At 36.7% G+C, this 11,060-nt stretch overlaps 1 protein-coding gene across 1 annotated transcript in view; it reads left to right on the forward strand.

The window, feature by feature from the left end:
- The window catches only part of CLPX (caseinolytic mitochondrial matrix peptidase chaperone subunit), a 43,460-nt gene that overhangs the window by 14,564 nt on the left and 17,836 nt on the right, over positions 1-11,060 (forward strand). Inside the window, exons 4-6 of the mRNA XM_004687672.2 lie at positions 6,608-6,762; positions 8,577-8,736; positions 9,923-9,964. Coding sequence (XP_004687729.1) covers positions 6,608-6,762; positions 8,577-8,736; positions 9,923-9,964 — 357 coding nt within the window. The remainder of the gene's footprint in view (positions 1-6,607; positions 6,763-8,576; positions 8,737-9,922; positions 9,965-11,060) is intronic.

Raw genomic sequence — 11,060 nt, forward strand, 5'->3', positions numbered from 1 at the left:
TAATTCCAGAACAACTTACTACCAAAAGAAACTTCACTCCCCTTAGCAGACACTGTCTACTCTTTTCTTCTTGGTCCTAATGCAAAACTTACTTGCTTTTATTTATGCTCCTGAAGTACAGGGGCAGTGAGAGGATTCACCAGAGACAGAGTGGGGGGCAGAAAAGGCAGACTGAAAAAGTACACTGCTGAGGGGTGTAACAGGTAGTCAGAAGAGGTCTGCTGGCATCGTGTGGGTCAGCTCCCTGGTGGAGGATTGAATTCGTGATGCTGTGGCTTCGGGGCGCTTCATAATGCGGTGCTTTAACCCGTTGCACCACCAGGGAGACCCCCAACTTACTTGCTTTTTATAAATTTGTCTATCTTGGATAGTTCATATAAAAATAGTTATACAATAGGAAGCGGTTTTGTGTCTGCCTTCTTTCACTTAGCATGTTTTCAAGGTTCATGTGGTGTTTTATTATATCTCAGTATAATAAGACTGACTGGATAGTTTTCCATTGTTTATTCATCCATTAGTTGAAGGATGATATTTGGGTTGTTTGTGTCTATGGACTGTGTTGAATGCTGCTATTGAACACTTGTATTTAAGTTTTTATGAAGTTGTCTTTTTTTATGTCTCTTGGATTTATGTTCAGGGATGGATGGCTGTGGAAAATGATAATGTTTCACTCTAAAGGAACTGCCAAGTTGTTTTCCACAGAGGCTGTATCATTTTACAACCCAAGTAGCAATGTATAAGGATTCTAATTTATACACATCTTCAACACTTAGCTTTTTTTTTTTTTTAAGATTTATTTATTTATGTATATAGAACTGGGGTACAGGCCAGAGGTGCAGGGGCAGCGAGAGGATTCACCAGAGACAGAGTGGGGAGCAGAACAGGCTGACTGATGAAGTAGTACACTGCTGAGGGAAGCAGAGAGCAGGTCAGGAGAGAGCTGCCGCACCATGTGGTCACCTTCCCAGAAAGGATCGAACTCATGCTGAAGTGGCTTTAGTTTCTTAGTGCTGTGCTTTAACCTGCTGTGCCACCAGGGAGGGCCCAACACTTAGCTTTTTTATTGTAGTAATCATAGGGGTGTGGCATGGTATCTCATTGTAGTTTTATTTTACCTTCCCCCAAAGATTAAAGATATGAAGTATCCTTTCATGTGAGTATTGGTCATTTGTATATATTCTTTGGAGAAAAGCTAAATACTTTGTCCTTTTTTTAAATTGGGTTATTTTTCTACTGTTATAATAGTTCTTTTTATATTCTGAATACTAGCCCCTTTTCCAGATAGATAATTTGCAAATATTTTTCTCTCATTCTGTATTCTTTCCTTTTAATGATGGGTGGCAAGATTCAACTAAGTTACTACTATAAGAGGCTGAATAGTAAGTATTTTAGCCTGTGGCCCTTATGGTCTCTTTATACAACTATTGTAGTCTCCCTTTATCTCTGGTGTCATATACCTGTGGTCAAACACAGTCCAAAAATATTATGTACAATAATGATATTTTGATCACGTTGCTTTTATTAAAATGTATTATAATTGTTGCATTTTAGATGTTCTAAGCTATTACTGTGCCTAATTTATAAATTAAACTTTATCATAGGTATGTATGTATAGGGGAAAACATAGTATACATAGGTGCTATTTGAAGTTGAGGCATTCCTCTGCGGGTCTTGGGACTACTATATTATCCTTTGTGGTTTTAGTGGGAAAGAAACCATAGACAATATAAATAAATGAGGAGATGATGTTCAAATAAATCTTTGTATGTGGTCACTGACATTTGAATTTCATATCATTTTAATTGTCATTTCCCCCCCAGTTATTTAAAAATGTGAAAGCTATTCTTAGTCATGGACCTTGCTGTATATATAGTATCTTGCAAGTATATTTGTAGTCTTGTTAATAAGTGATATTAAAATATGTTTTGTTACTTGACTTTATGGAAGTAAAATACTATACTTATAGAAAACATAATGAACATATAGAAAATCATCAGCAATTGAAATAATAGTATCTAGAATTTTGTTTTATTTAAAGATTTTATTTATGCGTAAAAGAATTGGGGTACAGGCCAGAGTTGCAGGGGTGAGAGGATTCACCAGAGACAGAGTGGGTAGCAGAACTGGCAGATCTATTGAATACATTGTTGAGGGGAGCAGCAAGAGACAAGAGAGGTCACTTCCCTAGAGGGGATCGAACTTAAAGTGGCTGTGGATAGCTTCTTAGTACTGTGCTTTAACCTGTTGTGCAACCAGGGAGGGTCCTATCTTAGAATTTTATCAAAAGAACTAATATATGCTATTGTTTTTCTTTTACCCATTTAAAACATAACTTGTTAAAGATGAATAGTCTCCCCACTTGCATTTAAGATAGAGTTGTTTTTATTTTTATGCATATACTACTTTTTGAAGGTTTGGTGAACCTGTGTGTCTCTTTGGGTGGGAATTAAGCATTTCTACAATCATTTAGATGAAAGGCTTGCATTTAAACAAATCTGAAAAATATTTAACATATAATCTTTGTTATGAGTATTAATTCCACATAGTGTTAATTATGTGAGCATGTTTACTGGAAGCAGTATTCAGCATGTAAACATAGGATTCTTGTAGTAATTTAAGTGAAAGATCTACTCCTTAATAATTTAACACAATTAGATTTTTGCCTTATGTCTAGGTGTCAAAAATATGCATTGCAGCTTTTGTGTTTTTTTTTCTGAAATAGCATTTTCATAAATAAAATTAAATCTTTGATTTTAGATATATATCAAACCTATGTCAGCAATATTCAAGTAGAATTTAAGCAAGCCTTCAACAGTAACCTCTGTTACTGTTGTAACCAGAGAGGGATGTGATTTGATGGTGTTTAATTTCTTTCCCTTTGACCTAATTTCTTTAGAGAAATATTTTGTCCTTGAGTTCTCAGGCCAGATTTTCCTGTCACACTGCCTGACCTAGATCAGAGGCCTCTCTGCCCACTAATCCTTGTCTTGTTTATACCATCAGAACACTTGTATGCTGGTGCTGATATAGAAAATAAAGATATCACCTATCTTTCCCAGTGATGGGAAATGGTGGTGATAATGTATTTGGGTTTGTCTTAATCAAAGGTACTTGGAATAGCTTTATCTTTTTCTTCATTTATAGATCAATGAATAGAAACATGGGTGATCTCTCCTAGTTTAAAATTTGCTGCTAGAATTTATCCAGAATGTATTTTTGGTTGGTCTTGTGTTTAAGAACCAGCACATGAGAATTAAATTGACTGGTGTTTTTTTTTTTTAAATGTATGGGTTATTCTGTAAAGATTTAGATGTGCCTGTCAAAATCGTTTATATAATCCATACATAAGTAGTTATATTCTAAAAAAAGAGATATCACCATAGTTTGAAAATTTCTTTTTCTTCTCAGCTTTGTCTAGGTAGATTACACAAAGGTAACACGAAAATGTTACTACCTAGACCTACCAACATGTAACTAATTCCTTTGTATCTCCTGCTCTGATATCTATTCAGAGTATGTATGGGATTGTCTACCATGCTCCTTTCTGAAGTCCATGGTTACCTTGAATAAGGATAGTATTTAAGAGAAGGTTAAAAGTATATGTCTGTTAAAGATAATGTTTTCAGAGAGAAAAGGAGAAATTGCAGCTATATCCCCTCCATTTTGCAACAAGAAAAAAAGCTCCCCTAGACTAAAAATGAGAAATAAGTGGAATTAAAGTCTAATTATCCTTTGTTCTCTCTTCCCTTTACCCTCCTCATTATTAACTGTTAACTGGCTCCAACCCGCATTCCTTGGAACTTGGGATACCGAGTGGGGTTATATCCCTAATAAAATTCTCTGTGTCCCTCTAGAGTTGCTAGTGGTATCAGAAATAAATATGTGTTGATCTCTGAGAAAACACTAAACTGGGAAAGTTAAACACCTTGACTCATGTCACCTAGACAGCCCAGTATGTCCTTGAATCTGGAAATACGAACTCCTGTACTTCTGACATTCCTTCCCTCTTATAGAATCCCAGCACCCCCTCCATTGGGAGAGCTGCTTTTTGGTGGGGGTGGGGGGGGTGTCTTATCTCATGACTCTCTTGATGGTCATCTCAAATCAACTCTTTCTTGTAAAGACATTCAATTTGACTTTCTGGGCATCAGCCCAGATTTACAAAATCTGGTGTAACATAGAATATGGTAGTGATGAGAGAGATGAGGCTTTGGAATTAAGAAGCTCTTTATTCTTACATTTAACTGTATTTTCTTTTTTTAAGATTTATTAATCTATGCATACAGAACTGAGGTACAGGCCAGAGGAGCAGGGGCAGTGAGAGGATTCACCAGAGACAGAGTGGGGAGCAGAACAGGCAGATCAACGAAGTACACTGCTGAGGGGAGCAGTGGACGGTCAGGAGAGGTCTGCTGCGCCATGTGGATCACCTCCAGGACTCCATTTAACTGTATTTTCAAAAGCTGTATGATTACTGTAAATTAAGTCAGTATGATTGAGAAAGTTGTTAGTTTCTTGCTGGCGTTTAGGGTTAAGAAATAGGAATTAGTGGTGTAAAGATGAATAGAAGTGTTTTATCCCAACTTCTGTGACCAGCCGCAAGAAAGAAAGGCTGGAGGCAGAAAGGCTGAGCAAGCAGAGTTTATTGCTCCTGGACAGCAGCTGAGAAGGAGCCCCTAGAGTGGGGTCCGCAGCTACTGCCAGCCCTATGGGGGGAAGGGTCTCATGTAGATTCTAAACTCAGATTTCCAAAGGGGTGACTCATCTTCGTGTCCCTGGATGTAAGGCCCAGTTCGTTATCACCTTCTTGTCCCATCCCAGATGCAAGGCCCTGTTAATTGGATGCAAGGCCCAGTTTATTACCGCCTTATCACCCTTGGATGCAAGGCCTTATTTATTACTGCCCTTATCCAGTCCCTCAGTAAATCTCCGCACTTGGTCACTCCCAACAAGAAGGATGAAATATTTTTTTTTAAAGATGTATTTATTTATTCATACAGAACTGGGGTACAGGCCAGAGATGCAGAAGGTGAGAGGATTCACCAGGAACAGAGTGGGGAGAGAACAGGCAGATCGAGGAAGTACACTGCTGAGGGGAGCAGCGGGCGGGTCAGGAGAGGTCTGCTGCTCCATGTGGATCTCCTTTGGGGCAGGCAGTGCTTTAACCTGCTGCGCCACCAGGGAGGGCCCGGATGAAATAAGTTTATATATTTACCAACTCAAGGTTTTTAAAAATGCTCACAGGTTTGAAAAGTACTTATGAACATATATTTTCAGGGGAAAATTGATTTATTTCTTAACAGTTTTTGTATATGTTTGAATTTTTTCCATAATTGTGATATGTTTTACAGGAAAGAAAATGTGTGTGTTTTGGTAATTCAAATGACCAAAATATATTTCTCATGCATATTTGGTTTCCATCTACAATTTCTGTTTCACAACTCCCTATAAAACCTTAGAATTTCCCAAGTGTTGAGGGTACTAGAGGTGTTTTTTGCTATGTTAATGAAGTGACTCCTTCTACAGAAGGGGGTTGATTGCCAGGGAAATGGCTGTAAAATCCAGCCCCATTACTCCCAGTTCTTTAGCGAGGTAATGGGGCTTGGGCTGGAGCTGGAGTTCAGTCGCCAGTGGCCAATGAATTCTTTAGCCATGTCCATATAATGAAGGATCCTTAACAGCTCAGGAGGGAGCTTAAGAGTGCTTCCACATTGGTTAACATGCGAAGATTTGTGGGAGAATGTAATGCCTAGAGAGGGTATGGGAGCTCCTCATCTTTTCCCTGTGTTGTGCATCTACCTGTTGATTAGTATCTTCTATAATAAATTGGTGATCTAGTAATTATAAGTGGGTTTCCAGAGTGGTGTGCACCATTTTTGTAAAATAATTGAATCTGAAGAGGGCATAGCCAATTGAATGGAAGCATAAATAATAATATAGACTTGTGATGGGCTCCTTAAGTCTGAGAGGGTCTTGGAACTCTTCAATCCGTGGCTGATTGATTAGAATCCCAGATACTCTGTGGGCCTTGCCTGCAGTTTTCAACTGGCCTCTGAAGCAGAGGATGATCTCAGGAGACTGACCCCTTTACCAGTGGAGCTTGATGCAATCTCTGAGTAGGTAGTGTTTGAAGTGAAATGAATTGAGAATTGCTTGTTGGTGTGAGGAAGCCTTAGCACCTATACACATGTTGGGAATTGGTATCAGGACAACCCAAAAAAAGGTTGGAAAAATAGATTAATTTACTTTCCTCCCCCAGTTTGTTTTATTCATCATTTCATGAAGTAACCAATTACTTCATAATTCTTTTGAAAATTAATTTTAGTGAGTGAGAAATTGAAAGAATCTCAGCTAATTAATCTTTTCTCTTAATGAAGTATACACAAAATGAGAGAACCAGGTGGAAATAAATTGTAGTTTATTGAACTCATATGTCTTTATCTCTATCTTAGGTGAAAACTAAGCTGTTTCTTGTGGCTAGTGGAATGAACTACAAGTCTACTTTTTGTCAAGTACATAGTTACCATTTACAGTGAGTCTTTAAGGTTAAACACTATTTCAGTTATTTATTTTGTTTTTTTCTGCTGATCTTTCTTTTTTTTCACAGCATCCACCCGTTTTGTGAAGTGTGAAAAATGCCATCACTTTTTTGTTGTGCTCTCTGAAGCCGACTCAAAGAAAAGCATAATTAAAGAACCCGAGTCAGCAGCAGAAGCTGTAAAATTGGCATTCCAACAGAAACCACCTCCTCCTCCCAAGAAGGTATAGGTCTTGCCTCTGTCTTATAAGCATTTTATCTTGAAAGCATTTCATTGCTCCCCTCTCTCCACTTTATATTGGATCCTAATGCTACTAGCTAGATAAGCCCTATAAATTTTTTATATGGATGCTATCTGGCTTAATTGTCGTTGGTATTTGATACTTGGAATTTAGTATGGAATTCATTGCTCTTTCCCTATGGTCATGATTACTGCATTGATTAGCAATAAATACAGCTGAGTGATTATTAAAGTAGTGTGAATATTAATCTAAAGTGATATCCTTACAATAAAGCAGATTAATAAATATGGATTTATTTTTGTTAGCTTGGGCCACTAAATAAGACTAGCCTGCAACTCCCCCCCTTAAATGAGTCTACTTTGTGGTAATATGGCCTAAACCATGGAAACAAATTTTTTGCTGACTAGTGTGTCAGGATCCTCCTTTATAGCACTATAGCATTTGTAGTATAGTGAGTTTTAACCATATGAAACAAAACAGAGTACAACATTAGGTACTTGATGTATGCTTTGTGAGATGGGGGGCCCGGCCTGCCTCTGGGATGATGGCCTCTATTTTTGCCATGCCTCAGTGAGTCTCTTACACACTTAGATTATTTTTCATACTATGCCAGTGTAGCTTCTATTGTATTTAGATACCAGTGCCTCAATGTCTACCTGTAAGTGATCTATGGCCAATTTAATAATTCATGGTATAATTTGTGAGACATAAATTTTCTTTAATACCACAATAAAATATAAGTGGTCAACAACTAAAGAATTTGTCATGTAAAAATAAATAATGTAATGGAAATATTTTGTTAAGCTTTATATTCTCTACTAATTTGTATAGACTCTAAACATCTGAATCAGTGTTCTAGAAAATAAATAGGCAATATAACTATTCTCAGGAGTTAAATACTAACATTTAATTTCTATTTGATAAAATAGAAGGAATTTATCCCAGGGTCCAAGCTGTTGGCAGTACCTTAAGTATCAAATAGAACTTTAGTGTTTACTAAGAATAAAGCTTTTAGATTACCATTTAGAAAAATGAATAGCAATAAAGCTAGTATCTGTGAAAAAATGAAATGTTTGCCAATATTAAAGCACATAGGTACTGTTAATATAGTGACTATTGGTTCTGTAATGTCTAATTTTTGAAAAGGATAATTTTATAATGTTTTCTTTGTGAAGGATATTATTCTTATGATAGCAAAGGTATAGAAAGGATTTATTGTAATGATTTACATTAAAGATGGTATATTTGGACCCATGGTGACATGTATAGTATTCTAAATAACTTTAATGTTAACCTTTAAAAATTAGGATCATGGGGCCCTCCCTGGTGGCGCAGCGGGTTAAAGCACTGCACTAAGAAACTAAAGCCACTTCCGCATGAGTTCGATCCCCGTCTGCCCCGGAGGTGACCACATGGCGTGGCAGACCTCTCCTGACCCGCCCGCTGCTCCCCTCAGCAGTGTACTTCGTCGATCTGCCTGTTCTGCTCCCCGCTCTGTCTCTGGTGAATCCTCTCACCCTCCACATCTCTGGCCTGTACCCCAGTTCTGTACGAATAAATAAATAAATCTTTAAAAAAAAAAAAAATTAGGATCAGTGATACTTTGGTAAGCTAGAGAACAAATAAATTGTTTTTGTTCGTTTAGGGTATGGGGCTTCTGAGTCATTGCTACATGCCCTATTTGATCTCATCTTTGTTCACACTTAGAACTGTAAGCAGATATGCTCAGTGTATAACTTTTTAAAATGTCTGTATGGTAGCTCATAGTAAATTATTCATACTTAATCACCTTTCAGATTTATAACTACCTCGACAAGTATGTTGTTGGCCAGTCATTTGCTAAGAAGGTGCTTTCGGTTGCTGTGTACAATCATTATAAGAGAATATATAATAATATCCCAGCTAATCTGAGACAGCAAGCAGAGGTTGAGAAGCAGACATCATTAACACCTAGAGGTTAGTATTTTGATAATTGATCAAAATAGATACTATTACGATTAGAGGTAATCTTTATTTTTAACTTCTTGATTTTGTCTTAAAATGTTTTTAGTATAGTAGAGTACTTTTCAAATAAATGGTTTTGACAGTTTATTCTAGCACCTAAAAAAAAAAAGTTAATGGGTGTGAATTGAAAATGCCAGGGTATATTTGCAGTGTATAAATGCCAGTGTATATTTGCTTGTAGTTAAGTATAGTTTCTTTGAGCTTTTGTTTTCAGTTATATGTGCATGGATTCTGAGAGTAAAATGTGTTTCTCAAGAAAAATGTTGGAAAGTCACAGAGGGTGAGACATCATCTTTGAGTTATAAACCTCACCACAGCTAGTTTGCCAATACTTGGTCATTAAAATTTTCTATAACCCTTAGAGTTTGTCTCTTTTCGGTTTAGGATACAGAATTTCATTTGCTTAGTCAGAGATAATGGAGAGATGCTAACTCTTTACGGAATATATCTAGTACTTATTTGGGCTCCAAGTACAGAGAGCCCTGGTTTCTGACTTAGGCCAACAACCTAGTATTTTATTATTGTTTTAATCATTGTTTTACAGTTTGAGGGAGTTATACTGAATATAGAACTAGAATATATTTTTACTTACTATTCATAATCTACAAAATACGTAAATGATTGATTCAAACTCACTTGCTAATCTTATTGTAAGTGTTATGTAGTAGTATTAGTCACTTTAGTTTTAGAAAATGTAGGTCATGGGAGATTTTGGAACCTTCATTTTATAAGGTTCAAATAGCACTGTCTAGTCATGGAGCAAAATTACTTTCATTGTTTCTTTAGACAAGTAAATAGTGAAGCTCTTTTAGTCCCTAGAAAAACAAATGACTAAATGGTCTTTAAGTATGAGGGGGTTTAAGACTCTTACTGAAGATTTGTTACTACTCTTTTCTTAAAATAGATACCAGCTTTGTATTTAACAAATGTGTATATTAGCAAGTGGACAGCCATCATAAGCATTTTTTTTAATAAGGAAACGTTGTAGCATATAATTCTTTCCTAATATGAGAAAATAAAAAATGTTACTGAATATGTTCTTTAAATATATTTGGAAGAGGACAAGAAGTAGGATTGTTCTTGTTTCCCTGAACTAAACAAATGAAAACTAATCTAATATTTTTGTCTTCTTTCTTAGAGTTAGAAATAAGAAGACGGGAAGATGAATACAGATTTACAAGTAAGTGACCTCAGGTCTTCTTTTGAAATCATTCTTCCTTTTGAGATTTATCTCAGTGAAGTATGTCAGCAAAAGAAACATGTAAACATGTATATGCTTGTGTATATACATTACTAAGAAAAATATTATGCATTATCTAAACATTTATTATATATGGTATGTATAATTTTGGAACAGTTTTATTTTTTATATATATAATAATATAATAGTTTGTTTTTACATAATTTTGTGCCTTTTTCCATCTCAATTGTTATCCCTGTAGGCTTCCCATCACCAAATCACCACTGTGCCATCACCATAGTCCAGTGCACTTCCCTCCCCCCACCATTTTTGATCCCATTCCCCATGCCACTCCCATAAAATGTCTCTGGTATATAGTTGCTCATCATCATCATTATTATTATTATTTTCTTGTCTGGTCCTTTATACTCCTGCTATGAGTGAAACCATCTGGTATTTTTCCTTTTCTTTCTGGCTTATTTCACTAAGCATGATCCCTTCCAGCTCCAACTATGTTGCTGCAAAAGGCATGTGTTTATTTATTTTTTTGGTTGCTGCACAATATTCCACTGTGTATATGTACCACTTTTTTTTTTTAAAGATTTATTTACTTATGCATACAGAACTACAGGAGCAGTGAGAGGCTTCACCAGGGACAGAGTGGGGAGCAGAACAGGCAGATCAATGAAGCACTGCTGAGGGGAGCAGTGGGCGGGTCAGGAGAGGTCTATGGTGCCATGTGGATCACTTCTGGGGCGGGGATAGAACTCATGCAGAAGTGGCTTTAGCTTCTTAGTGCTGTGCGTTAACCCACTGCACCACCAGAGAGGGCCCTGTACCACATCTTTTTAATCCAATTATTCACTTTTGGGTTGATTCCATGACTTTCCAATTGTAAGTAAAGCAGAAATAAACATGAGGGGGGGGTGCAGGTATCTTTTTGAATCAGTGTTTTTGTGTCTTTTGGGTAGATACCTAGGAGCGGGATTGCTAGGTCATATGGAAGCTCCATTTTTAGCAGTTTGAGAAACCTCAAAACAGTTTTCCATAGTGGTTGTACTAGTTTGCATTCCCACCAGCTGTGCAGGAGAGTTCC

The sequence above is a fragment of the Condylura cristata genome, unplaced genomic scaffold (genome assembly GCF_000260355.1).
Source record: "Condylura cristata isolate star-nosed mole 26May11 unplaced genomic scaffold, ConCri1.0 scaffold00023, whole genome shotgun sequence".
Lineage (NCBI taxonomy): Eukaryota > Metazoa > Chordata > Mammalia > Eulipotyphla > Talpidae > Condylura > Condylura cristata.